The 25741-nt window shown below is 50.7% G+C and overlaps 10 protein-coding genes across 10 annotated transcripts; 6 read left to right on the top strand and 4 right to left on the bottom strand.

Annotated features, from left to right (window-relative positions):
* Positions 1-244: 244 nt before the first annotated feature.
* Positions 245-1162, top strand: POX_f07582 (uncharacterized protein; the record flags this gene model as incomplete). Its single annotated transcript, XM_050116377.1, has 1 exon — positions 245-1162. The coding sequence occupies one exon, from the start codon at positions 245-247 to the stop codon at positions 1160-1162; it is 918 nt and encodes a 305-aa protein (XP_049966516.1).
* Positions 1163-1272: 110 nt separating this feature from the next.
* POX_f07581 (uncharacterized protein) lies at positions 1273-3656 on the bottom strand (the record flags this gene model as incomplete). The annotated part of the gene is made up of 6 exons (XM_050116376.1): positions 1273-1876; positions 1933-2317; positions 2375-2893; positions 2958-3370; positions 3467-3522; positions 3600-3656. The coding sequence occupies 6 exons, from the start codon at positions 3654-3656 to the stop codon at positions 1273-1275; spliced, it is 2034 nt and encodes a 677-aa protein (XP_049966515.1).
* A 1773-nt stretch (positions 3657-5429) lies between these two features.
* POX_f07580 (uncharacterized protein) lies at positions 5430-5666 on the top strand (the record flags this gene model as incomplete). Its single annotated transcript, XM_050116375.1, has 1 exon — positions 5430-5666. The coding sequence occupies one exon, from the start codon at positions 5430-5432 to the stop codon at positions 5664-5666; it is 237 nt and encodes a 78-aa protein (XP_049966514.1).
* A 4403-nt stretch (positions 5667-10069) lies between these two features.
* Positions 10070-12292, top strand: POX_f07579 (Serine/threonine-protein kinase sid2; the record flags this gene model as incomplete). Its single annotated transcript, XM_050116374.1, has 3 exons — positions 10070-10640; positions 10790-12104; positions 12205-12292. 3 exons carry the CDS (start codon positions 10070-10072, stop codon positions 12290-12292), a joined length of 1974 nt encoding a protein of 657 aa, XP_049966513.1.
* Positions 12293-13153: 861 nt separating this feature from the next.
* Positions 13154-13904, bottom strand: POX_f07578 (uncharacterized protein; the record flags this gene model as incomplete). Its single annotated transcript, XM_050116373.1, has 3 exons — positions 13154-13240; positions 13407-13775; positions 13893-13904. The coding sequence occupies 3 exons, from the start codon at positions 13902-13904 to the stop codon at positions 13154-13156; spliced, it is 468 nt and encodes a 155-aa protein (XP_049966512.1).
* A 699-nt stretch (positions 13905-14603) lies between these two features.
* On the bottom strand, positions 14604-16811 carry POX_f07577 (uncharacterized protein; the record flags this gene model as incomplete). Its single annotated transcript, XM_050116372.1, has 2 exons — positions 14604-16587; positions 16654-16811. 2 exons carry the CDS (start codon positions 16809-16811, stop codon positions 14604-14606), a joined length of 2142 nt encoding a protein of 713 aa, XP_049966511.1.
* A 675-nt stretch (positions 16812-17486) lies between these two features.
* Positions 17487-18178, top strand: POX_f07576 (uncharacterized protein; the record flags this gene model as incomplete). The annotated part of the gene is made up of 2 exons (XM_050116371.1): positions 17487-17983; positions 18064-18178. The coding sequence occupies 2 exons, from the start codon at positions 17487-17489 to the stop codon at positions 18176-18178; spliced, it is 612 nt and encodes a 203-aa protein (XP_049966510.1).
* A 1515-nt stretch (positions 18179-19693) lies between these two features.
* On the top strand, positions 19694-20473 carry POX_f07575 (uncharacterized protein; the record flags this gene model as incomplete). The annotated part of the gene is made up of 2 exons (XM_050116370.1): positions 19694-20104; positions 20207-20473. 2 exons carry the CDS (start codon positions 19694-19696, stop codon positions 20471-20473), a joined length of 678 nt encoding a protein of 225 aa, XP_049966509.1.
* Positions 20474-21158: 685 nt separating this feature from the next.
* POX_f07574 (uncharacterized protein) lies at positions 21159-22624 on the top strand (the record flags this gene model as incomplete). The annotated part of the gene is made up of 2 exons (XM_050116369.1): positions 21159-21189; positions 21252-22624. 2 exons carry the CDS (start codon positions 21159-21161, stop codon positions 22622-22624), a joined length of 1404 nt encoding a protein of 467 aa, XP_049966508.1.
* A 613-nt stretch (positions 22625-23237) lies between these two features.
* Positions 23238-23657, bottom strand: POX_f07573 (uncharacterized protein; the record flags this gene model as incomplete). The annotated part of the gene is made up of 1 exon (XM_050116368.1): positions 23238-23657. The coding sequence occupies one exon, from the start codon at positions 23655-23657 to the stop codon at positions 23238-23240; it is 420 nt and encodes a 139-aa protein (XP_049966507.1).
* Positions 23658-25741: the final 2084 nt, after the last annotated feature.

The raw sequence follows: 25741 nt of genomic DNA, 5'->3' as shown, positions 1-25741 counted from the left end.
GAAGAAAGTCCTCCCCGCATTCATATCCGAGTTGACGGAAAGTAATCCAAGTGACGGAGTGGAGGCAGCTCCATAGCTGCCGGATCTTGAATTGATATTCACATCCTGACCCCTGAGCTGTCCAGATCAGTATTCCGCAAAGTCCTCGCAATCTCTTCATCTTCCTACACTTGCATATCGATCCACGGGCGGCCTTGTGCAATTTGCGCCAAGATTGCCGTGAGCTCGAGACACCGAAACCCCAATGGGAAAACGCATTATTGTGACCGGAGGTTCCGGTAAAGCGGGACAGCATATAATCGCCTATCTCCTGGAAAAGGGCCATGATATTCTGAATCTCGACTTGACGCCGTTGTCAGGCGAATTGGCCAGGCGTGTGCACACGCTACGTGTGGACCTGACAGACAGTGGTCAGGTCTATAGTGCGTTCACTTCTCATTTCCATCTGACGGAGCCCTTTCGTGAGCCTCTGCGTTGTCTTCCCGACGCGGTGATTCACTTGGCTGGTTATTCGCGCAATATGATCGCCCCGGACAATGAAACTTTCCGTGGAAACACCGTGTCCACATACAACGTCATTGAAGCTGCATGTCGACTCGGTATCAACAAGATCATCACTGCTAGCTCTATCACGGTGTATGGTGTAAGCTATGCAGAGGGAGATGTCGAGTATCCCTCCTATCCCGTGGATGAGGAAGCCGACGCCAACCCCATGGACACCTATGCCATTTCCAAAATCTGCGGCGAGCGTGTTGCTCGCGGCTTTGCTCGGCGATTTGGGAACGACATCTACGCGCTGCGGATCGGCAGAGTGGTGGCACCGGAAGAATACAAGGAAGAGATGTTCGACGACTATGTGAAGAACCCTGACGCATGGGCACCACACGCCTGGTCGTACACGGATACCCGAGACCTGGGACAGATGTGCGACCTTGCTGTTCAAAAAGATGGCCTGGGCTTTCAGATTTTCAATGCTGTCAATGACGAGATCACCAATTACACCCCGTCAACGACCGAATTTCTTAAGCGGGTATCTCCAAATGTTCCGTTCACCAAAGAGATGGGACCACGGGATGCACCAATTTCAAATAAGAAGATCAAGGAACTCTTGGGTTTCCGCCAAGAGCATCCTTGGCAGATGCATTATGAAGAAGCTGCTTAGTCTCGGGAGACTTGAATTGAATTTTATTTTTAGCCTGGTGCTTGAGATGAGGTAATCACGAGCTGGGACATAATCCAGAAATTTCTTAGTTCCCCTCCCTTGAAATAATTCTAGATCCCAACAGGGTGCATTAAATAATGCAATTCCGAATCAAGCCGGAAACTTTGAGCGATGGCCTCGAGATCAAGATCCGATAGTCCACAGTTCAATTGCGGGGAACCAATCTCAGCGTCCTGAATAGGGGTGAATAACATCTCGGGTAAGTCAACCAGATTCCGTGGGCATATTTGGTGGTCAAATTTCGCCAAAGAAGCACCAAGCTGATCGTCTTCAGTGAGAAGAACTTTATGGTGAGCTATGAGCTTATCCAGATTGCCCATGGCCTTGCCCGCAGCGGCATATAGCCGGAGGTGTTGTTGAAGAACATTGCGACAAAGAAGCAAGCAATTGAAGGAGGCTGAGCCGCGGCCCTTCTGAGCGGCGATCCTGACGTGAATAGTGGCACAGATGTAAGTGGCATAGGATAGCATGTACGGAGCCGAGGTGATTGAGAAATGCTGAGAATAATCACGCAGAATCTGAGCGATCTGATTGGCAGCAGCCGTACACTTGCTGACGGCTTCGTAAGCCGAGGTCGAGTTGTGAATGTGACTCTGAGAGGCGTTTGTAAAAAGCGGTCGTTGTGAGAGGATCATCAAGGCATTTGACAAGGCCCTGCCAACGTTCAGTATTTATCGTCGTTACCAATTATGGGGACGGAAGATACACACAGAAGACAAAAAGCCTGTGGCAGAAGGACGCCTTCCCGCGGGTACGAGAGATAATCGAGCTCGTGTGGCAAATTCGAACGCCAGCGATCTATATCTGAGCTTATTTCGGTGGATATTCTCGAGTGCCGGTCCCGGCCCCGGGGCTGAGACTCCGAATAGAGCTCGCAGAGTATACGCTCCGAAATAATAGATAGTTCGCATAATTTCGTTAACAGCGAGACGTTGTAGGAAGGTATCACCGTCTCCTGACCAATGGCGCTGTAGGTCAAATTTTTGAACGTATCGAGCTCATCGTACTCATCCAAGAAGTCAAGCGAGGCTTTGAAATTGACCTGTCGTAGCAAGGGCGGTCTCCCTTGAAGCAGGCATTGAATTTTGTCGATTGCTACAAAAGTGTTAAACAACCAACAGCAAGACATTGCGGTATTCCTCGTTTACTTACTGTAAGCGCCCCACAGCACTCGTTTCCTAACCTCTAGCTCTTCTGCGGGCATCTGGCTGGAAGATGGAAGCACGTGGAGGCCCAGATCGATGATCATGTTAAAGGCATTTCCTGCGTAAAGCCATGATAGACTGCGCTCGTCACATCGTGAAAAGAGTGAGTTTGACATGATAAGCAACGCTTGGATGGTTGTTATCTCGCTTTTATCAAAAGATTCGCGGAGAAGCTCGGTGAATCTTTGACGGAACTTCCAACCCGTCGTTGTAACATCATCGGGGTCAGAGCGCAATTCAAGCCGGGGACAATGCTTCGAGACCGTGAACAAGATGGCATTGAGGAGAAGCTTCGAGAAGTATGGGCCACCGCAAGCCATGTCCCGCATGAATAGCGGACGATAGATGATTTGAGCCGTGTAGAGTTGACGGCTCCAGTAGATCGTTAAAAGATGCATGCCCAGCTCCGGGTCGAGGCCATCAAAGTCAAGTCTGCCATACGCTAGATCCAGGGGCTCTAGTTGTCCTGAAAGAAATGCCGAGTCAGTCGAAGATGCGATGGGTGTTTTAGGTTTTGCGATTAAGTTTACTCTGCCTTGCAGTCTGAGCAAAGAGCAGCTTGCGGGCATACTCTTCATTCGCGCTAGACTGAATCTCGCTAGTTCCTTCGTCTTCTCCTGTAGAATGGGCGGTGTCGTCGTAGACTATGCTTGTCGGCCCATGGTACAATGATGGGCCACGGCGATGGTCTTGAGTCCCGGGTGCCTCTGGATGCGACAAGCCCCGGCTTGGGACTGACTGGGGTCCTCTGGCCGGAGATGACCCATGAAGAGACGGAGCGGTCATTGACACGCTCCGAGGTTGATGTGGAGTACCCGTTGACGCATCTGGTGTGATCGAGTCAATTCTTTCAGAGGCACCCGATCCGGATTGCATCTCGTTGCATTTTTGACGAAGTACTGCATTCTCATGCTCCAACTGAGAGATTCGGCGATTGGTTGGCCTAGAAAAGCATTGGACGGCAAGTGGTTAGCTCCGACAACTGGAGCGAGGATGAATGACAGACCTCGGCTTGTATCGATTACTACTTTGCTCGCACTCTACGCCCTTGGCCCGACAATTACCACATTCGGGTTTCTGGGCGTCGCATTTCAACTGGATAGGTTCGAACACATGTCATCCATCAGTTGAAGGACTTGCCTGGGTCTGAGAGTTTTCAAATGTGGCATCACCTTTTTAGATCGGCAAAAGAGACAAGCGGCCGAGGCACGGCTCCGACGAGCGGGCATCTTTTGTACTGATGGCGGACTCGCGAGATTTGTCATTGCATTCAATGAGAGACACCAGAAGAAGCATGTTCTGTTGGAGCCGCACGGAGAAGAACACGGACATCATTCCCCAAGTCCCGTTTCTGGCAACACAACACAGTGAAATGCACGCTTCCTGGATGCGTTGAGCTACTATTGTCAAACCACGCCCGGCATATCCTGCCAATGGTACAAATGTAGCTCATCCGACTGTCAAATCAGATAGCGCTCGGCTCCGCGGCTAGTACCTGTACAGTCCACACTCTTCTGACCGGGCTGAAGCGCGCTGGAGCTGCCAGGATACGAGTGGGGAAGACGATCCCGCATGAAGTCGTTCCAGGTCGGAGCGACGGCTGCTGAATAAGTCCGGGTGCGGAGATCATGTCAAGAGCAGTGGTAGATAATGGGAAATCGCCCAATGTGCTCATCGTCATTGTGAGGTTGGATGTGCAAATATCTGAAAGAGTTGCATTTCAATTCTCGAAAGATTCAAAATAGGCCCCATTTGTGTTCAAAGTCCCAATCCACGAAGATCATCCCCTTGGACTTCATTAGGTCAAGGTTTCCACGAGGAATCCGCATGCAAACACTAGCTGTTTTGGGGCATAAGATCCTTTATGTTACCCCATCGCGATCAACTGGGGAAGTCGCTATCTGTGAAGCGTGCGCACGTCTTTTTGCCAGAAAAGATTGGAAGCTTGAAATTTTGCCAATACACGTAGGCATTGGACGTATGGAGCAAGTCATACGAGGTCAACGTAGCTCGTGGTAATGCCAGAAAATCAACATTCACATCTTAGTAGGTATCGGAATGTCATAGTTGTCACCGCCGAATTGCGATCTTCATGGATGCCCGGACGATCCAGGTAATGGGCATCGGTTCTTTCCATAGCGTAGGCTTGAGATGGAATACCTAGGTAGGTAATAAACATCCATGACCGACCCATCGAATAGATTCAGTTCCTACCGTAGCATTTGAACAAGGGTGTTTATATTCTAAAGCTCTCCGAACTGAAAAGCCTTTCTCGGTTTCAGCAACTGCATCGATCAAGGGCATGTAGCTGCGGCTTGTGATGGTTCGTTCTCTGCAAGCTTAGCCGGCTACGTGAATGAACCCGATACTTGACAGCTGCACGATTAGTGGAATAGATGAGATGACTGTCTCCCAGTCTGGACCCCTGGGTCTCCAGAGTCGAGATGCATGGTCATCAATTGAATGTCAAGTGAAAGTCCCCTATCTGGCCAATCTCGCATCTGTTGAATTTTGGGCAAGGTGGTATAAGAGGACCAACTCGCTAGTGATGTCCAGCTGTCGTCCTCCTCATCTCATAGTACCTACGGGCATTCTGCAGTCCGTGAAGTTTCGTCCATCTCAGACCGTCCCATCGCAATGGTTTCTTTCCACAGAAGTAGTGATTTATGCTCGTCTTTCCTCACTCCAGTCTCCATCATCCCATTTACCATGTCCGTTCCATTTACCCACCACGCCAAGGTCCAATCAACCTTCAAATCACTTCTAATTGCCAACGAGAATGCTTTTCTGGGCGACATCATCGCCAGATGCGTGGTCTAATCTCCCTTACTGCTGAGGTCACTGCCCAGGACTACACCGCACGGGTATCATGTTATCGAATCACACTTTCACCTGACTCCATCTTCTCAGTGTCATGAACAATCCCGACAAACCTATCATCTGCGGATTCTACCTGGCTCGAAAAAGGTACCCCACTTACGTACACGTACACCAATGAGGAGATGAAGATCATTCTCGAGGACCAATTCGAGAATTCCGACGAGATGGGCCAAACAGTGACTGCGTCGCCGGGAGATGTGTTTTCTTTTTTCAAGGGAGCCGGAATTTCATTGATTACAGATGGCTTTGGATTAGTGTTCTACAGGGGTGTTCTCTCTCCCCCCTCCATGGTTTGGGAATATCTGGTTCAAAAAAGCCTCAGACACAGTCAAGGTGAGAAAGATATCAAGAACCTGTGAATACCATGATAGTGGATGACTGACGGGATCCGCCTCTTTCACAGACTGGTGAACGCGCCGGAGATGCAGCATAAACATGAACATGAACATGAACGGTTAAAAGGACCGAATGACCGGTCTCTCAATGAAGTGGCAGCAATAGCTCACACTGGAAGAAACTTGCAGCTTGCTGGAGGGGCCGAGAATGTAAAATCTCGATTTTAAAACTGCCGCCACATATGAGAATGAAAAGTGTTATGAACTACGTCACTACCCTACTAATAAAGTAGACAAAACCGGGATCCACCCTCTCATAGAATGTTACCACTTCTGACAGTCTTACTGTAGATCCGAAATTAGTACGAGGATAAACAAAACAGGCGTGATTTTATCATTATAGCCGGGCCAGTCTGCCACCAGCCGACAATGCCAATGGGTTGTAATAATAATCCTGCAGCCTGTTGGACATTGTGGCCCTTGCGAAATTGGAAGTGGGCTCGATCCATGGATCGAGCCGTAGACGTCCCCGCTTCCCCCCTCTTCTCTCTTTGCCGGGCCCCTCGTGCCTTGGATGAATCCATCGAGAGATTCCAGCCCTGGTGGTCTGCTTCCATTCCCGAAGCAGGAGTTCATGTTTGGTTGGTATGCTCATGATGTGGGAGGCAGGAGACGAAGTGATACTTTCTATTTCCGCTAATTCCTGGATTTTCCTCTGGTGAATTTGGTACTATACTGATGGTGATCAAGTAGAAGCAGTATGATTCAAGTTGAAAGACTTTCAACTATTCGACGGTCGAGCATGACTTGAGGGGAAACTAGGTAATATGGTACCGGGACAAAGTAGGCGGACAAGCTCTTCACTGTGCCCTGTACTGTTTACACTTGTCAGTTTACATCTGTGTGGGGTGCGTGTGAACGTGCCTTGCCTATTGTAGGGAGTCACCTAGTAACCGACTTTCTGGTTTCTATTACTACTGTAGCTCTAGCCGGACCTAAGAGCCACCAACTTACTAAGGTGGACAATTGATGGCAATGGAAAGGTGAAGGCGTGTATCTGCTACGTATCGTCTGTTGATCCTGCCATTGAGAGATATCCTTTTGTCCTGGGATGAAGCAATTGAGGAAATACCCAGAACCCGACCGTTTGACCGTTTGATTCATGATAGGAAGACTCTCGTCTCGGGTATGCATGTACTGTTGGGAGCTAGATCCCTCTCACCAACGCGTGTGAAATTGTGAATGTTTCATAATGTCCTCAGTTCCTTCTCAATCGCGCCCACGGCCCGCGAGCTTCATTTGGCTTGATGGTGGATAGTTACCGGACTAGTCTACGCTGCACTTGATGAATGTCATCGCCACATAGAGATGCTTGATTATTGATTATTTTTTTCCCGGCTTTTTCATGCTTGACTTGTGCCGCGCGTGATTTCCAATGCTGGACAATGGATGGACGTCGATGACCGGATCCATGGCAACGGCATTGGGCCGGTCCCCATCCCTACATCTACACAGAGGATGCCTCACAAGACTCACTAACTAGTCATTATTCCTCAGCAGACTCATCACTGCAAGCTTCTGGAAGCCAGGGGGGGGGAAATGGAGTCATATGAATTTCTCCGGCCTCGAGGGGGAGAGAAAACAGATGCAGCTTTTCCAGGTGAGTCGGGATAATCGCGGTAGCCAGTGGCCGCTGCCCTGGGCCACTACTGGACCCGGAGCCGGAACCCCGGGGAGGAGTGATTGAACAAGGGGGATCCTTGCGCTGCTGGGCCGCTCTCACATTTCATATCCTGGTCTTGGAGATGGGCTTATCCATTTGTGTACTTCACCGGCTTCACGTTGGTTTCGCGACTCCAGTATTCAAAAAGCCAGCCCAAAAATATTAGGGGAATTGTCCATGATCCCCCCCAGCGTCAAGGCAGGATCTAGATTCTAGGGAGGGGTTTGTCTTCCCTCGACACAGCTACCGTACAGCTTCGGGACGGAGGATGGATCCCATTCAAGGTGGATTCGGGCTGGATCTCTGGGAAGTGGAGTCGCGACGCCAGGTTCAGCTGCCCTCGATCAAACTCAAAAAGGATTGCGACAGGGGAGGGGCCTCGCGGGTTGGTTGGAACTTGGTCGACGATCGAATTCTCTCTGTCGATAGTTTCATGCCATACTTCCGAGGGAGAGCAATAGACAGACCGCTTGTGGAATTGTCGTTACATTAGTATAGAGATCAACGGGATTGGTCCTGGGGTGGGATTTTTGCTTTGTTTTTCTTTCCCGCTTGGTACACAAGCAACCAGCTTCGCAGAAATTCTCCAGATGCGCTCATGTCTATCCCGCTTGTCTCAGCGACGGGGTGGGCTCTCGCCAAAGAAGAGAAGATCAGTTAGGCGATGCGAAAATACCGAGACTACGCGCCCGGAAAAGAGCACTTTCGTGACGTGGGAGAGTGTGTGAGAGAGCGTTGCTGGGGCAACATCAATAGGGACCTAATGTATTTGATGGAGGTGGGGGGGGGAGAGAGAGGGGCGAACAAAGGCAACATGCATGGTCTCGTAGTATCGAGCAACTCATGAAAGCATGGTGTGCATGCATGTGAGTGGCAGCCCCTGGGGAAATTAGAGGAACCGGTCGTGGGACTCGGTTGAGAGGGAGAGTCCAACTGGGAATTTGTTCCGACGAAGAGGCTCAAGCGAGGGACGGATGAAAAGCAAATAAAAAGTGGGACGCGTCAAGAGGGTCGGAGATTTACTTGCCTCATCTTTGACTGCAATTGGCTTTTGAATTTTTATTTTGATGTCATCTCTTTTTTCTTGTCCTTTCAACACTGGAATCTGGGATCTGATTTCCCTCTCCAGGCTGATCTGTTCAGCAATGGGCGACCGAAACGACGGGAAAAAGGAGCCATGAAGAACGGACACCACCAATAATACCGTACCTCCGGACCGGATCCTCCTGCGTCGCTCGATCGGAGTGGAGCTGATCGACCAAGGAAGGGTTCAGCAGGTTCAGCAGGACAAATCAGACCCTCAAATTTACGAGGTCTCCGGACTCGGACCTAGGCCAGGCACCCAAGATGACTCTGAAATTCAATCGTCCTCAAGAAGGGCTCATACTGTTGATGAGAGAACTGAAGCAGAGGGCGTCACTGTTCAGGTTGATTCATGCGGGCCACAAAGATTTACCAACGTGGGCGTGGTCCAGCAATATCCATGTCAGTCAGAAAATGGTGCTGCAATCCGCAATGTGATCGGTACGAGACAAGGACGGCACCTTGCGCATTGTGCTTGTCAAGAGTAAGAAGATAGCTTTTGTTGGGCCGTCGAGAAGCGTCAAAATGGTGGAGAAGTGTAAGACAAGATCTTGCCCTCGGCCGTCTCTACCAGTCTGGTCGTCCGACCACCGCAGGGTGAGGGGAAAGAATTATCGTCCATCATCATTCTCTCGGGCCCTTCGACCATGTGAATGGATGCTGCCCAGCCACTTTGACTTCCATTTCCACTTCAGCCCCGTTTCCGATCCACCTGTTCTCAGCCCAGCCCGAAATGACCTGCGTCGGTCCAGAACCCAATCACCATCCATACAAGCCGGATGTCAGCCCGCCAAGATAGGCTGGAGTCTTGTCCAGTGGCTATCTTGGACATTGGAAACCATTTCCAGTCATACAGTAGTATCGGGTTCTCGCGCGAGTCTTTCCCGGGAAGTCTTTGAGAATCGAAGACGTCGAGGTTAGCGGAGGCAGTGGTAAACGTGCTTGAAGTCGTCCACAGGCACGATGGTCTGGTTGTCCGGGTAGTGGTAGTTGTAAAGAGAAATTCCTGGTCGGCGTGAAGATTATGCGGAGAACAACAGCAGAAGTCCATCGGCACTGTATATTATTTCCCTCATTGAGATCAAGGGGGTGCACGTACTCGCCAGAGCAAATAAAAGGTTCACTATTGATCTCAAAAAAGACAAAGACTCAAAGAATAAACCCAAAAATCCCCCGAGAAGAACAAATAAAACAAAACAAAAAGGGCGGGTCCGAGTGGACAGCAAATCGTCCTGTCTTGCTTCATCTACAAACTGCAGGAGTACATCCAGCTCCTTGCAAACTGGCCCGACCTGCGGGTACACAACCGATAGTTGGAGGATCATCATATTGTTGATTCTGGACACTCTCATACTCCTTCTGCACACCTACTCATTTGCACTCTTCCACACTTGCACACCTCACACCGTCCTCCTGATTCTCCCCCTCCTCTCTCGACAGAAGACTCCTTCCTCCACCTGCGGGTTTCACCCTGCTCAACTCAACTCACCTCAGCCTAACCCAACCCAACCCAATCAACCCAGACCGGAGATCCTACCTCGACTCTCCTCTTCCCGCTCTGTGCGATCCCTCTCTTATCTCATCGACTCCCTCCAGCTCGGCGCTCCTCTCCTCTCTCACGATGGCTGTTGACGTGGTCGCCGACTCTGAGCGACTTGGTCTGCGGCTGCCCAACCCGCCGCCGCTGTTGCATACCCGCGGCGAGTCCTTCGATCGCCCCTCCACCCCCGCCGAACATGGCTTCACCAGTCCAACACAAACCCCCCAGGGGAGCCCCAGTAAATCCAGGCCGCCACCAGGATCGTTGGATCTCCCAAATGTCTTCGACAAGGCGCTCAAGTTGACACCAACTTCCCCCAACAAATCCACTCACAACTACCTCCACCACCCCATGTTTACCCCCGACAAGAGCCAGCCCGAGACCTTCACCGAGAGCGTCATTCACCAGCGACCTTCCAGTCCCAGTCGCAGCAGCAAGGCCAATAAAGAAAACACACCTCCGACCAGCACACGACTGCCCAAGGACCTCGGCTCTAAGCCCACCGCGGCGGCCATCTCACGCCATGAGCCGTACCAACAGCGCGAAGCCGATACCTCCAAGCGCCAGGTTCAACTGCGCGGGCTTACCCCGGAGGAATTGGAAAAATTGCAGCAGCCGCGCGTCAAGCGACTGGTCAACGTGACTCAACTTTGTAAGTGGCATCCCCCGGAAGAAGCGCGAGACCAAGGTGGAAGAAGCCAGACCCGATCCAAACGTTGGGGCGGGCGAGGCTTCATAGAGCGTTGTGGGACACTGTTTTTTGCCCCCCTTTTTGCTCACATCAAGTTTTCTGATGACCAGACTTCCTCGACCACTACTTTGATCTTCTCAGTTACGTCCATAATCGGCAAACCCGACACGCCCAATTCAAAGCTGCGTACCCCGAGCCCCCCACGACGCCCAACAAGGAATATGAACCCGCTCTGTTGAAGTATCTCGGTCGTGAGCGCGCACACTTGCGCAAGCGGCGCACGCGTCTCCGTCAACATGATTTCCAGATCCTGACTCAGGTGGGCCAAGGAGGATACGGACAGGTCTATCTGGCACAGAAAAAAGACACGCGCGAGGTCTGCGCCCTCAAGGTGATGAGCAAGCGACTCCTCTTCAAGCTCGACGAGATTCGACATATCTTGACGGAGCGCGATATTCTCACGGCGGCCAAGAGCGAATGGCTTGTGCGACTCTTGTACGCCTTCCAAGATGACGACCAGATCTACTTGGCCATGGAGTATGTGCCGGGCGGCGATTTCCGGACTCTCCTCAACAACACGGGCGTCCTGCACAACCGACACGCTCGATTTTACATTGCGGAGATGTTCAGTTGTGTGGACGCCTTGCATCAGCTAGGCTACATCCATCGCGATCTCAAGCCGGAAAACTTCTTGATCGATTCGACCGGCCATGTCAAACTGACCGACTTTGGTCTGGCGGCGGGGATGCTGAGTCCGGGCAAGATTGAATCGATGCGGGTCAAACTGGAAGAGGTCGGCAATACCCCCGTTCCCTTTGGTCGACCCATGGAACAGCGAACCATGGCCGAGCGCCGTCAGGGGTATCGTTCGCTCCGGGAGCGCGAGGTTAATTATGCCAAGTCCATCGTTGGGTCCCCCGATTACATGGCTCCCGAGGTGTTGAAGGGGGACGAGTACGACTTTACGGTGGACTATTGGAGTTTGGGCTGCATGCTCTTCGAGGCTCTGGCGGGCTACCCTCCCTTCGCGGGCGCGACCGTCGACGAGACCTGGCAGAACCTGAAGCGATGGCAAAAGGTCCTTCGAAAGCCCGTGTACGAAGATCCTAACTATTTCCTGTCGCGACGCACGTGGGACCTGATCACGACCCTGGTGGCCGCCAAGGAGACCCGATTCAAGAACATTCAGGAAATCCACGCGCACGACTATTTTGCCGAGGTCGACTTTGCCCGACTGCGCGAACAGCGGGCGCCATTCGTTCCGGAGCTGGACTCGGAGACGGATGCCGGCTACTTTGACGACTTCAACAACGATGCTGATATGGCCAAATACAAGGAGGTGTACGACAAGCAGCGTGCGCTTGAAGAGATGGCCGAGCGGGATGAGAAGATGAACAAGGGCTTGTTTGTTGGATTTACCTTCCGGTATGGTGTTGTTCTTCCCCTGGTCTCCCTCCCACATCGATGGCGATGTGGAGCGGAAGCCTCTCACTGGAATCTCCGACTGACATCTTTTACACTACAGGCACCGTAAGCCGGCAGTCGACGGCAATGGGCGCAGCTCGCCTCGCAAACCGATCGCGACGGACGGATCCTTTGGGACTATTTTCTGAGCTCGTAACAGGCGTGAGAGGGCTACGCTCTCCTACGCTCCCGTCTGGCGCGTTTCAAGCCCATTCTTCATCTTTTCCTCCTCTTTCTCCTGGTCCTTCTCCTCTTTGCTTCCTTCTCTTCCCCTCTCCCCCCCTTTCTCACTCTCTCCGTCTTTGGCGTTGGGAGATTTGCCCCGTTACCGAGCTGGATCTTGGTCTGAAAAATCGTTCCTGTGGGGATATTCCGCGCTTGAGTATGAGTTTAATGGCGCCATTTTATCTTTACCTTTGCCCTCCTTTTTCTTCCTCGTCCATATATTCGATTTTTTGTTCCTTTTTCTCTTCACCCACGTCTTCTTTCTCTTCGGTCGTCCCCGAAGTACACTACTGGGCAGTTTCTATGCGTTTCACTTTTTCTGCTTCGCTGCGCCAGTTTTCTCTTCCACCGGTTTCAAGCAAAGCGTATCTGATACACGGTTTATTCTTCCGTTTTGGCATGCGTCTTTCCCCCCCGTCTCCTGTTCTTGCATCATTTTATTTTACCTTGGATGCTCAGCGTTGACAGACATTTGTATGATTACTAGCATCAATGAAGCAGATGAGTTCAGACCATACCTTTTTATTTTCTTGGAATCGACATCCAGCAAGCTAGTGGTTTTCAAGGAGATCCAGTCTGATCGACAAATGACTATTCTTCCTTTTGATAGAGTAAATCATAGAGTATCCTCAATGTTCGTACATTCTCTCTCCTCTCGATCGTCTCGTCAACACCACCGCGTTTCTCAACACTGTATCCTCCTCAGTCCTAAACAGGCCAGCGGATATCAAATCAAAGGTATAGGTCGATTAACACTGAAGGACAACCCGAGCTTATCAAGTCCACTAGTTCTCAGGAAGCTGACGAACCATGCGCAGAATCTCCGACTCATTGTCACCAATCACGGCGCGGCCATTCACCCAGTCGACGGTCTGCGAAAACAAGTAGTTTGGCAATTAGCATATGTTCAGCGCAGTTGACAAGGAGCAGTTTCTTCCACGTTTCCGGAACAGGTGCAATAAAACGTATAAACCAGAGGAAAATCAAATGGTACTCAAAAAGAAAACGAAAAAAGGGAAAAAATTGTTCTCAACATACCACCGGCCTCACAAATCTCTCCTGATCCTCCTTGTACCGCTTGATTGCGTCCTCGGCATCCCTCGCTCCCTTGATCAACTCTCCAACTCCATAGCTCGCCTTGCCCTCCGGCGCCGCGCCGGCTCCGCCACTCACAGGACTGATATAGTCCAGGATACTGCGCAATTGGTCCGTGGTTGGCGGGGCGGTGGTCACTTCGAGCTCGAACTCGCCGCGCTGTTGCTTGGCGTGCGCGGTGTGGTCGGAGGCTTGGTCTTCAGTGGCGGTTTCCGAGGCGGCGATGGACGCTTGTTTGAGGATGTTGAGGACGCGGGTGGAGGGGGCGAGGGAGGGAGAGTGGAAGAGGGTGATTGGGTCGAGGGTTTTACTCTGAGTAAAGCACAGGGTATTAGTGTGAGTTTGTAGGCGCGGTTACCCCCGATATGAGTCGAGCTCGTCGAGGATGCGTTGGGTGATGCATTGGTTTTGATTTGAGATAGGACTTACGAAGCGGAACATTTTGGCGAAATTGCAAGTGAGATTGTGTCAAGGACAGAAGTTTGAGGTAATGGTACGTTAGGGGGATGGAAGGTTCCGTTCTTGGTCGTGGTGCGGATGAAGTGGTCAGCTTGAAGCTTCTTATTGAGGTCGTATGGACGCGGACGGTCGGAGCTCGACGTTTGCTGTCAAGTGGATTTGAACCGGATGATGTCATGTGCCGGAAACCCAATTGGGGTTGGCGCGAACAGTGGGTAAACAAAGTACTGGTACTTCAAATTATCCTCGAAGGAATGCTTCTAGACAAAGCAGATAATCCAGCTGACTGTCTAGATCGAATATGTAGCGCTATTTGAATATGGAAATTTATTTTACTGATTGGGTACCCTTCGAACCGACAGGTTGGTGGTATTTTGCCCGGCCTTTCTTCAGCGCGAGATGATTTTAGTGCAAAATGGATGAAGAATGGTTGAATCGGGACTGAGATTAATGGGAAACAGTTACAGGCTTCAATAATTCATATGAGAAATACCTTATCTGCGTACTGTCCAAAAAAAAGATCTGGAAGTCTTGTGGAAACATGTCGAGGTGACTTCCACATTGTTGGCAACTCTAGATCATCAATTCATGTCATCGTCTCTCCTCACGACGAGAAGAAGGAAATTGTTATATGCAAAAATGAAAAATGTACCATCCAAGTGGTAGAGCTCCGCTCTTTCGCTAGTAGCCAAAGTTCTCGACATGCAAATAAATTCCCTGCGCTCCAGTACCCTTGTGCACGGCACGTTCGTCGCTCAAAGACACCACGTTCCGACGCACGTCGTCGCTCAACCCTTGAGGACCACAGACTATCACTGCACTCTCCCCTTCCGCTTTTTCAAGAACTTTGCGGATAATCGTTCGCGGATGGGGGCGACCCGCGAAGATGGGCAAGGCCATGGATGATGGAGCGAAATTTTCCAGGGATGTCCTTCTCTTCTCATCAACTCTGTCGCGTTCCGGGGTCGCAGTTTCGGTTCGAACTGGTCCTGAACACGTACATACGCACGTATCAATTTGTTCTTCGTCCATAATCTGTGTGGTACAGCAACATCCGCCACCGGGCAGGCAGCCCTTGCCAACCATGGCCGGAGTTGCAGATGAGGACGACGACCCCACGGACATTGAGCGTAGACCAACCTGGTCCTTTTCGACTGTTCCACTCTTTTTGGGGAGGCTCTGCTGATCGCCGGCGATGAATACTTGCGCGGCCTCCAGGGGCGTGAACGCAGGTGCGAGTGCGGGTGCGGCGGGATTGAGTCCCTCCAGCTTCTCGTCACAGGTGATGTAAATGCTAATTTCGAGCTCATTCACAAAGTTCGGCTGCCTTGATCGACATTCAGCCACATCAGCAAGGGCCGTTTGTAGTTGGATTTCAAAAAGGCTGAGCTGTGCCCGGGATTTGATCACCCAAACAAATCGAATCCGCTTGGTTGCGGCCAAGCGTTTGGCTCGAACCAGGCCTTCAGAAGTCTCACTCAACCTCTCCTTTCTCCATACCGACACGATATCCCGCAGCAGGGGAACAGTGTACGTTGCACCCGTGCCTCCGGCTAAAAGAATGACACTATCAAATTGACGCAGAGGGCGGACAGCCCCATAAGGGCCCTCAATGAAGACTACTCGATCTTGTGCAGCTGATACCTCTGCAGAGCTGCTCGAGCTGCTTCTGCTCTTTGAAGCGAATCGAAACAGGCGCCTGGTGGCTCCCGTCTTTGCGCGGATGAAAAACTCCATCTTTTGATCTTCAGGAAGCGAGGAAATGGTAAAAGGGTGGCATTGTAAGGGCGCAATAGAATGGCATGTCAAGAATACGTGCTGTCCCGCCAGCCACTGAACCCGCGGATTGTTGATCGTGACACGGGTGACGTTTCCGGGCATCGGGGTGAAAGTTGCCGAGTGCGCCCACAAACGGTTTGATTTGCCATCTTGTTGCCCATGGAACACAGCAATATTGACATAGGCCCCCCAGAGATATCGTGCCAGACGATCAAACACAAGCAAACCGATAGGAATCCAGATGTAAGCCCTGACCTCGGCGGGGACATGCATCCATACGGCAACGAGAAACCCGATGAAGGTGATCAAGTGCTGCAAAACAAAGATCTCGTAGCTCAAGCTGCGGATGGGACGAAGGGAGGTGATCAAAATAAAAGTCAAGATGCACCACGCGGCCAATCCACGCCGGGGGAGTGCATCGTTGGCCAGCTCGTACGCGATGTAGTCATATCGCCCCCAGTCACGAAACCAGAAACACATGTGAATCGTTGCTGTGAGCCACAAAGTCCGCGCGACCCATCGATGATACCAGTTGAGACTGGCGTAGCTCATTCCAGCGAGGAAGCCGATGATGTTTTGTCTTCCTGCCAGCAGGAAGATCAGTGGCATTTGACAGATGGCAATGCAGCCAGTGCTGTAGCCGATGTTCTCCCATTGCCAGACATCGTACGTGTCTAGCTTGTAGAAACAAAGAACAAGGATCGTGATGAGATTGGCGAGCACAATCAGAACTGGACCGAGAGGCGGAAAATGGAAAGTGTACTTGCCCACCGTCAGAGGATGGATGGTCGCGTAGCCGGCTTCGCGCACGATGGCAGTGATGGTCGCATATGTGCTGAAGAAGAAGGATTTGGGTTTTGCGGGTGTCAGAGACGTATCTTGCAGCCTATTAAAATCCTCGTCAATTGTCAATTCACATTTTGGAAGGTGTTGCATATCTTCCAGGCCCTACCGATGTCGAGCCAGTATCCGGTTGAGGATGTTGACGATCGTAGCTAGACCGATGGCACTCCCAACGACAGCCCAATACATCTTCTGCATCGTCAGAAGGCTGGGTGCCCCATTGCCCATAGACATTGAGCCCATGGGCATGTCACTCATCATATCCATTATGGGGTGATTCGGAGCGATCAAAGGGAGTGATTTCGCATGACGGAATGCGCTTGCCTGCCTGGTCCCCTTGAATTCTCGAGGAAGGAGCAAGACCCCTTTGCAAAATACACTCGCTACCTGATTTCAAAAGTGTGCCGGAGAGTTGAACTGAGCATTTTCACGTAGCCCAGCCTCCGAGTGTCCGAGTGTAGCTTGCTTATCAATAAAGTGCTCATATCCCCGTCGGTGCCAGCTTGTCAAGTGGAAACGGAGTCAGGATTGGCCCCGCTTGTCCCGCATTACTTACGTTCGTATCCAATTCCCACATGTAAACGGAGACTCCCAAAGGTGATTTATTCATGTTGCTTGTACAGTACGGTGGAACCGGACTAGTGATCATCGATGGCTGAGTAGTGAGAACCCGCAATCCGGCAAGTCCACCCTCTCGGCCCTGTCGAGGAAACTGACTTAAATGTGCTCAAACGGCCTCCACTCCCCGGCCACACCATCGTGTCATTTTCCTTGGCTGCCGTTTCGGTCGATCTCGAGACAAGCTTGCGCTACCATCTCGCGTCCACGACTCTAAAGAAAGCTTTTTCGTTGTCCTGAATCATTTGGTTTTTTGTACACCAACTTACCCAGCTTTCCATCTCACCCTATCGAGCATCAAATTTCCTATTTCAGTTCTTCACAATGAATCATGATCACAGTTCTATGAGCGGCATGGACATGGGCGGTATGGACTCCGGCTCTTCATCGTCCAGTGCCTCTTCTAGCACCTCATCGATGATGACGATGGCCATGGTCTTTACCAATGCCCACGACACACCTCTGTTCTCATCCGCCTGGGCACCCTCCTCATCAGGGACCTACGCCGCAACGTGCATTTTTCTTATTGTCCTCGCGATCATCGACCGATGCCTGATTGCTTTCAAAGCCTCCATGGAGCGTCACTGGCTGATCCATCACCTGAACCGTCGCTATATTGCCATTGCTGGGAAAACCAGCGAGGCGGGACGTATTAACGCGGATCCCGATGCGAAGACTGCCTCGCTGGTGACGGCGCAAGGTGTGGAGGAAAGTGTCAAGATCGTGCACAGCATCTCTCATGGGCCAATCCCATGGCGATTCAGCGTGGATGTGCCGCGGGCAATCCTTTTCCTCTTCATTGCTGGGGTCTCCTATCTCCTGTACGTATTTGACTGTGCTTGCCGGATTATTGTGTGGAAATGACGCGCTGACAGTTGCCTTTACTCTTTCTCTCTCTCAGCATGCTGGCCGTCATGACGATGAATGTGGGCTACTTTTGCTCAGTGCTCGCCGGTGCCTTTATTGGCGAATTGGCTGTCGGTCGATACATCCAGTGGAATGACCATAATCACTGAGGAAATGGCTCGACATCTTCTTCCAATTGGTCTCTTCATTCGGATGAGACCTGAGACTAATGATTGATGACCACCTGTATTTCGAGCATTTGAAAGACATGTCTCGCATACACAACTATTGCATGAACTGGCGTTGGCATTTACATACGAAACTCGATGACGACTTCTTCGCATAATTTGATTACCACCCCCAAGTGCACCCCGATGAACTTGCGAGATAAGTGCCTCGACAGTACCGTAGAATCCACTGGTGAGAGACCGCTGGGAGTCTGGCACTTCTGCATGCGTGAGCATTGCATGTCCGTGGTGAGCAGAATTGAGCAAATTATTTAACCGATTATGGATTAGCGTCTGCTGTGCAGATGAGTGAGGCTCCACTAGTCACGCTAGTCCCGTTCTGGGCCACTATCCGCACGGCCCATGTCTTGATTCATCTGATGCTGGAGTGTTCATCGATTTGACCAAAGCTCGAAGATCGTTGAACGAGACATCAATGATTACCCAGATTGGGTCCAATATGAGATGAATGACAACGCACCGTGGGATCGAGATTACCGGGCCAAAAACTAGGTTCTGGCCTGATGTGGGGGCCCAGGTCATTTGGGAAATTGGAATTTGTGATCGAGCATCAGACTCACCTTGAGCTGCGTCCACGAAGCGTGGCATGCAAACACATGTGGCTTTTCGGAGGTCTCGGGGCGACAAATCCCAGCCTTGAGGTGGTATTAGTAGACTGCATCTCAGTAAAGATATCTCTTCGCTGAACTCCATGTTGACTGTCGGAGTCCTTATTTCCATTGACAACACAGACCATCGCCACACTTGGCTCTTCCTTGATCTTAGAGGGAAGGATTGGGGCATGCAAATGAGAGCTTATGAGCAAATTTTCTCAATCTGCACTAGCCTGATGCCGGCCCTGCCAGGACCGCCGTTTTTGTGGGGAGGGGCGCTTGTCCATGGTTTTGCAAGCACTCGAGCTGCTGCATCAGGCGCCTGAAAACAGCAGGTCCAATCCTCTGTATCGCGGATAATCAACATAAAATAATAGCTTTAAGCCTTGGCAGCTCAATGTCCGAGCCAGAGCGGAGATGCGTTGGACACCGAAATTCATACATGTGCCCCCGCTCTGAAAGCTCGGACAATGCCTGAGCAACCACGAATCCAGCGGAGCTGCTCGGACCTGGCGCTCGCATTTATTGTTCTATGAGGGTAAAATCAGGCACATGATAGACCGGGTCGACTAATTGATGAGATATTGTGTGCTTGATAAATTATGTGCATTGCATATGCGGCATCTTTGACAGTATTTAAAGCAAATGACTCAGGCACATTTCCTCGCGTCAGTTCAAAGCAAGACTCTCAACACACTCTTCTTATTACCTGCCGTCTTCATCCTCCTTCTTGTGAGATTTGGCCTGTCCCACTCCTCAATTGCTGCTTGGGAATTTTTGACTTTTATCTCTTGAATCACTTCCTCTTCATCATCACTCGCCAACCCCGTCATCCCAAAAAGCCATGAAGTTCCCTCTTCTCTCCTTGGCCCTGGCGCCATTAGCCGCTGCTCACTTTCGCCTACAATACCCCGAGTCCCGTGGTTTTGATGAAGACACTATGGATCAATTCCCTTGTGGCGGTCTCAGTCAATCGTCGAATCGAACAAAAGTGCCCATCTCGGGCTCATTCCCACTTGCCCTTCGCATGGGTCACAGCCGAACTGCGGTCGAGGTCCTTCTTGCGCTAGGCACCAACCCCGGCGATAATTACAATGTTACCCTCGTGCACACGTTCCAATTGAACGGTCTCGGCCAATTCTGTCTGCCTCATGTCGATTTTAGTGAGAAACTGGTCGGGGTGAACATTACGGATGGTATGAATGCTACTCTGCAGGTACAGAGCAACGGTGATCCCACTGGAGGTCTTTACGCTGTAAGTCACACACATTGTTTTCTGCAAGATACATCTTTCAAGGGAATGGAAAAAGTAGAAGCGGGTATTACCTGATGGCCCACGCGCTGACATCTTGAAAAGTGTGCCGATATTCAATTCGACTCTAGTGTGAAATACTCGCAACCCTCTTCTTGCAACAACGCCACCAACATGGTGGCCAGTCCATTCCCTAGTGCAGCTGCTCAGCGAAATGCCAACGAATCTACCGCCACTGGCGAGGCGCAAGGGTCGAGCTCGGAGTCGAACTCTACCACCACCTCGACCTCGAAGGGGGCTGCTGTGCCATTACAGACCGCTGCATGGGGGGTGCTTGGTGCGGCCTTTGTTGGCGGTCTCGCAGTTTTGTAAGAGAAAATGCATTCAGGTCTCATCGCTACGCGGCATCTCCCACTTGAGCGATTTCCCAGTGCCTGATGCCCTTGATGGCGAGTAACATTCATGAATTTAATGATATCACACATGTCATTTGGGGGCATTTTGTATAATGACTTAGAAACAATATCATCGAGACCAGCATTCAAGGTCGGGCCTCCATCTCAAGTTGCATGCAAGGGTGGAAGGAAAAGTCATTTCTGCTCGAGATGGACGAATTCAGCTTTACCTCTGAGTTTTCCTCATTCTCATGGAGCTTTACGCAAGTTGAAATTAGAGCCAGGTTTTTCGAATAAATAAACGTATGACATTAGTGGAATGAGAGAATTCAAATTTTCTTTGAACGCTCTAGCGGTTTATTCACATGTCATTCCACTAGATACTATCGCAATCGTAGGATAAACCCGTAGGCATAGCTGAAAAGAATCTGCATGGCATGAATTCAAATTGGTTCAAATGCCGAGTCCTGCCAGAGTTGTTAGCCCCAAAAGTTCGGTGTCCGCGGCCCTTCCCGCGCATGCCGAAGAACCAAAACAACTCCGTCTGTGTCACGTGGTGATCATGCTAGGCGTCGGCAGACTGTCTCACTCTGTGAACCAGGAGAAAAGATACGAGCCATTTTCGAAATTCTTGCAATGCTTCTTTTATAAAAACATAGAAGATGGAAGGACTTGAGAAACTACGACCAGTCGGTGAGTTGTGGCGGCGTCCCCATGGGTCATCATTCAGTCTGAGTCTGACATCGGGCTTCAAGGTCGTTTGGAACAGTACTCGACGGCCCGTCACCAGGCTGGGTTCTATCTCAATGTCGCAGTGACTGCGAGTTATGTTCTGCCGGATACATTCCACCTGTCTCTCAAACATTACGTATACCATGCGTGCGAGTCACTAATTGCCGAGCATCCCGCTCTGTCCGCAATTCCCGCTGCGGATGATACGCAACAGCCCTACTTTGTCCGATTACCCCAGATTGACCTTGATCGGACGGTCTCCTTCAAAGTAGGCGAGCTAGGTGGTAGTTCAGCTGTGACTGAGGATGGGAATCCTGTCCCAGATCCTGAACTGCAAGCTCTGTTAGAAAGGCAGCACAACACGCCCTTCTCAGCACCAGACACATACTGGAGACTGTGTGTGCTCACTGATCCGTCCAATCCAAGAAGATTCACAGCCGCATTTGTCTTCCACCATGCATTGGGTGATGGAACCTCTGGTAAAGCCTTTCACCAGACCTTCCTCCGAGCTCTTGAATCAGCCGCAACCCAAAGCATGGAGCCCAACTCTCTCATCCGGTCCCCTTCTCGGCCAATGCTGCCCAACATAGAGCAAATTCACCCCATGCCACTTTCTCTATGGTTCCTGACCAAAAAGATCTTCCAAGCAAAAGTCTATTCTCCCAGGCATCCCGGTCTATGGAGTGGAGGCAAGATCCAAACCGAAGGAAGCACCCTGGTCCGCCTGGTCTCTTTCTCCAGGTCCCTCGTCACCTCACTTCGAAAAGTGTGCCGTGGAGAAGAAACGACCATCACGGCGCTTTTGCAGACGTCCCTTGCTCGCTCGCTCTTTGTCCATCTCCCCGATCACTATACCTACCTCAACTGTTCCGGTGCCATCTCCTGTCGGCGTTGGCTACCCGATGAGATTACCGACGAGGTCATAGGCGTCTACGTGACCGACCTTGAAGAGTCATACACGCGCACCGCCACACTCGGTGATGCCGGTACGGATGTTTTTCCCTGGGCCGAAGCCCGACGCTCGCGACAGACCATCGAAGCAGCCCTGCAGCGTAAAGGGCGCGATGGAGGCCCTAATCTTTTGAGATATGTCAGTAATTTCCAGCAAGAAATCTGCTACTCCAAGCTGGGATGTGAGCGCGATAAGAGCTACGAGGTTTCCAATATCGGGGCTCTGTCATGTGAATTCGGTCCTGAAAAGCCACGTATCGAAGGCATGGTGTTCTCCCAGTGTGCGAGTGTCATTGGAAATGCAATTGGTGTTTCTGTCGTGACGGGTGGTGACGGTTGTATGGTACTGGCTGTGACGTGGCAGGAAGGTGTGGTTGACGCGGCCCTGGTTGAAGATTCGATTGGTTACTTGAGAGGTGAGCTGGGGAGGCTGGCGGAGGCTTGAGTAAGTGAGTGGAACGCATTTTGATCTTGTGATTCTGCTGGATAACATAATTTGGACTTGTCACCGACCAGCGCCATGGATACTCTAGATTTGCGCATCAATGATGATATCTTAGTCGTGTACCAGAGTCCAATCATTGTACTGAAGACTATTTGAAAAAAAAAAAAAAAAGAAAGAAAGAAAAGAGTCAAGACATAGACAGATATCGATTGGGTAATAACCTTATCTCGCAGCGCTGAGCCCCGGAGACTTTGTGCTGATAAGTATATCGTATAGTACGGACGAGCCCTTTAATTCTCAACATTAGGTATGCAAAGCAGCCTCGGACACGAAGTTCGATCATGCAGACAACAAATGCATTCAAGCTCACAGTCAAGAAGAGACCGCTTGAGGAAAGCAAACAAACTATTTCAATCACCAAAGATGCCCCAGAAAAGAAAATGCAAAAATGCAAGATATAAATGCAATAACAGACAGAAAACAATGATGATGCACGCATGTCAATGACCCCAGAAAAGGGGAGATAAAAAAACACCGTATGCACAAGATCGGATCTAATCAGATCGGACAGATGAAGCAGACGAGATCACTTGATCATTTCACAGTCTTCAGCTTAGTGAGAGTGCTGCTTGGCCTCGCCCTCGCAGTGGCAGGTGATTAGAGCCGCGCAAAGCTCGATGGGAGCATTACCGAAGGAGACCCAAGTCTTCTCGGCGTCCAGCTTGGCATCCACGTGGCGGCTGTCCTCAGTGATGGTGCAGACGGTGCTCTGCTGGAAGGTCGTCAGCTGAGCGCTGGAGGCGAAGACAAGGCCATGGTGCTCGGCGGAGATCGCGGTGTGGCTCCAGAGTTCCTGGACGGGTCGAGAGATGCCGTCAATGGGGATGACCACGTTGGCAGAGGCACCGCTCTGCTCGTTGGCAAGCTGGACGGTGGCAGTCTGGGGCTTCCAGCCGAGTTCGGCAGCGGGTGCGGCCAAGGCCACGGTAGAGAAGAGCGCGGAGGCAACAGCGGCGACGTTGATGAACTGCATTTTGACGGGTTGGTGGGATTGGGAAGAAAGATTGGAAAAGTGGAGATGTGATAGATTGGTAGATATTGATGAAGGTAGTTGATGATGAGACACTTGAGATCAAGTTGAGATGAGTGGAAGAGGATTGTTTGATAGACTGATGGATTGATGGATTGATGAGTGATGAATGAGCACTGAAGACCGGGAGATCGAGGCCTTAATATAGCTTTTCTTTTGACACTTTGTAGACGACCAACACATCCTGCTCTGTATAGCTGTTTATTTGCAATCATCTGAGACTTCCGTTCCCGGCCCAATTTCGAGTGTGAGACTCGAACATCCCGCACTCCGAATACCTTCAAACCAACTGGTGAGCCGCATCCGGCCGTCGGCTGTGAACCTTAGCGGGCCACATGCGAGTGTCAACATCAAGCGGAGCATCCGACAGCGTCGATCTTTTACGGTTAAGCATATCCGGGGGGATTTTTGTGGCGTTGATTCGCTCCCTGTCCGACTGACAGCATTCCTGAAGATGCATGGAACTTCCCTAGGGTGCAAGTTGACATCTGTCACTGGGATATCCACAGCTTCCACAGCTTTTCCCCCACCCTCCCTCATTTACCATGAGAGGACTGCGTGGCAGACGGTGACATGACGAGGGTTACCTGCAAAACATTTGTCCAAAGAAGGTCAAAACAAATAAACAAACATTCTCTTTTTGAAAACATCTAAGCACTAATTTGATAACCTCGCGAAAAGACACTTTCAACCCGAGTCACGAATTCACAAGACTAAAATGATTCACAGTGAGGCACCTCCTGTTCTGTCCCCCAGTACCTACTGGAAGCATCGGATCTGAATGAGTGATGTAATTATGGGTGTTCAGGGCTGTTTACAGCCTAGCAGCATAACTCGAGGGTGGTGAGAATGTCTTTATTCCAAAGGGGGCAGTGGAATGTGTCTGGCAGATTGTGACAGCCTCCACCTTCCTTCCGGTCTTGCGGACAGTCACTCATAGCTCGCCTACCAGATGGACATTCCACATTCTTCGGCTTTCCAGTGCAGCGAGTCACATTCAAGAATGTCATTTTTTTTTCTTGATGAAACCACGCGCTTCTGACGTGTTTAATGCCTACAATCATGCCCACCCTTTGGCGAGTGCTTGTCTGCCTGGTACGAGGGTTGAGACTGAGTCACCGTCCTCATGCCGTTCCAGTTCCAGCCTCCTTGAATGATAGTCAAGTGCTTTTCTCTCTAACAACCTGAGAGATCACAAGGAGGCTGGTGCTTTCTTTTCTTGCTTTCTTTCTCTCTTCGGATAGACTGCAACGTCGTTTTCAGAGCTTGATCAGCCATTCCTGAAGCTCTCGTGGCTGGTAGTTACGCATATTGTGATAGCTTCAATGACGTCTGGAGATGCTTCTTTTTTTAACTGGGAGTAAGGCTTTCTTTCGGGTTACAGGTTCGCCGCGACCATCGCAGTACTGTTGACTTACGTCAATAAGCTCCGTCATCGCCCAGGGGAAAACTACTATTCATACTGCACTACCAGAGGCCCAGTAGGCATCCAAGAAGAGCATGATATAGCAATAAACAGATGAGCTTGTGCTGTTCTGAAGATGAATTAAGCTTGTGGTGTGTCGTACGCGGGTGGGGGGTCAATCCGTGCTAGAGTGGTCCAAAACCTAACAGCTCAATACACATTACAGAGCCGTCATTTCTGCCTTCTCTAATAAAGTATGTGACTCGAACCATCTCAGTAAAGAAACCGATTACTGTTACAGACATGTACTGTACATTGATAGATAAAAAAACCCCAATCATCAAAAGGGCCCTGTCGAGTGACAGGATCTTGGCTGGACTCGCTGGGAGAAAGGGCGGGTTCGCTGAGCATTCAGGCGAATATCTGCTCAGTACCAGCAGGATAACGTCTAAGCTGACAAATAAATTGTTTTACCTGCTTGCCCCGTCAGTTGACTTTCAAGAGCTCATGTCCAAATAACGGCGATGTTGGCGCCTCCAAACTTTGATGATCAGAGCGACCGAGGTTATTTGTTGCACCCACGGGCGTGGCGCGATTCGCCACAAGCAAGACCTGGCTCTCG

The sequence above is a fragment of the Penicillium oxalicum genome, chromosome VI (assembly GCF_001723175.1).
Source record: "Penicillium oxalicum strain HP7-1 chromosome VI, whole genome shotgun sequence".
In the NCBI taxonomy this organism is placed as follows: Eukaryota; Fungi; Ascomycota; class Eurotiomycetes; order Eurotiales; family Aspergillaceae; genus Penicillium; species Penicillium oxalicum.
Note: the sequence above shows the minus strand (reverse complement) of the source record. Positions and strands in the feature narration are given on the sequence as shown.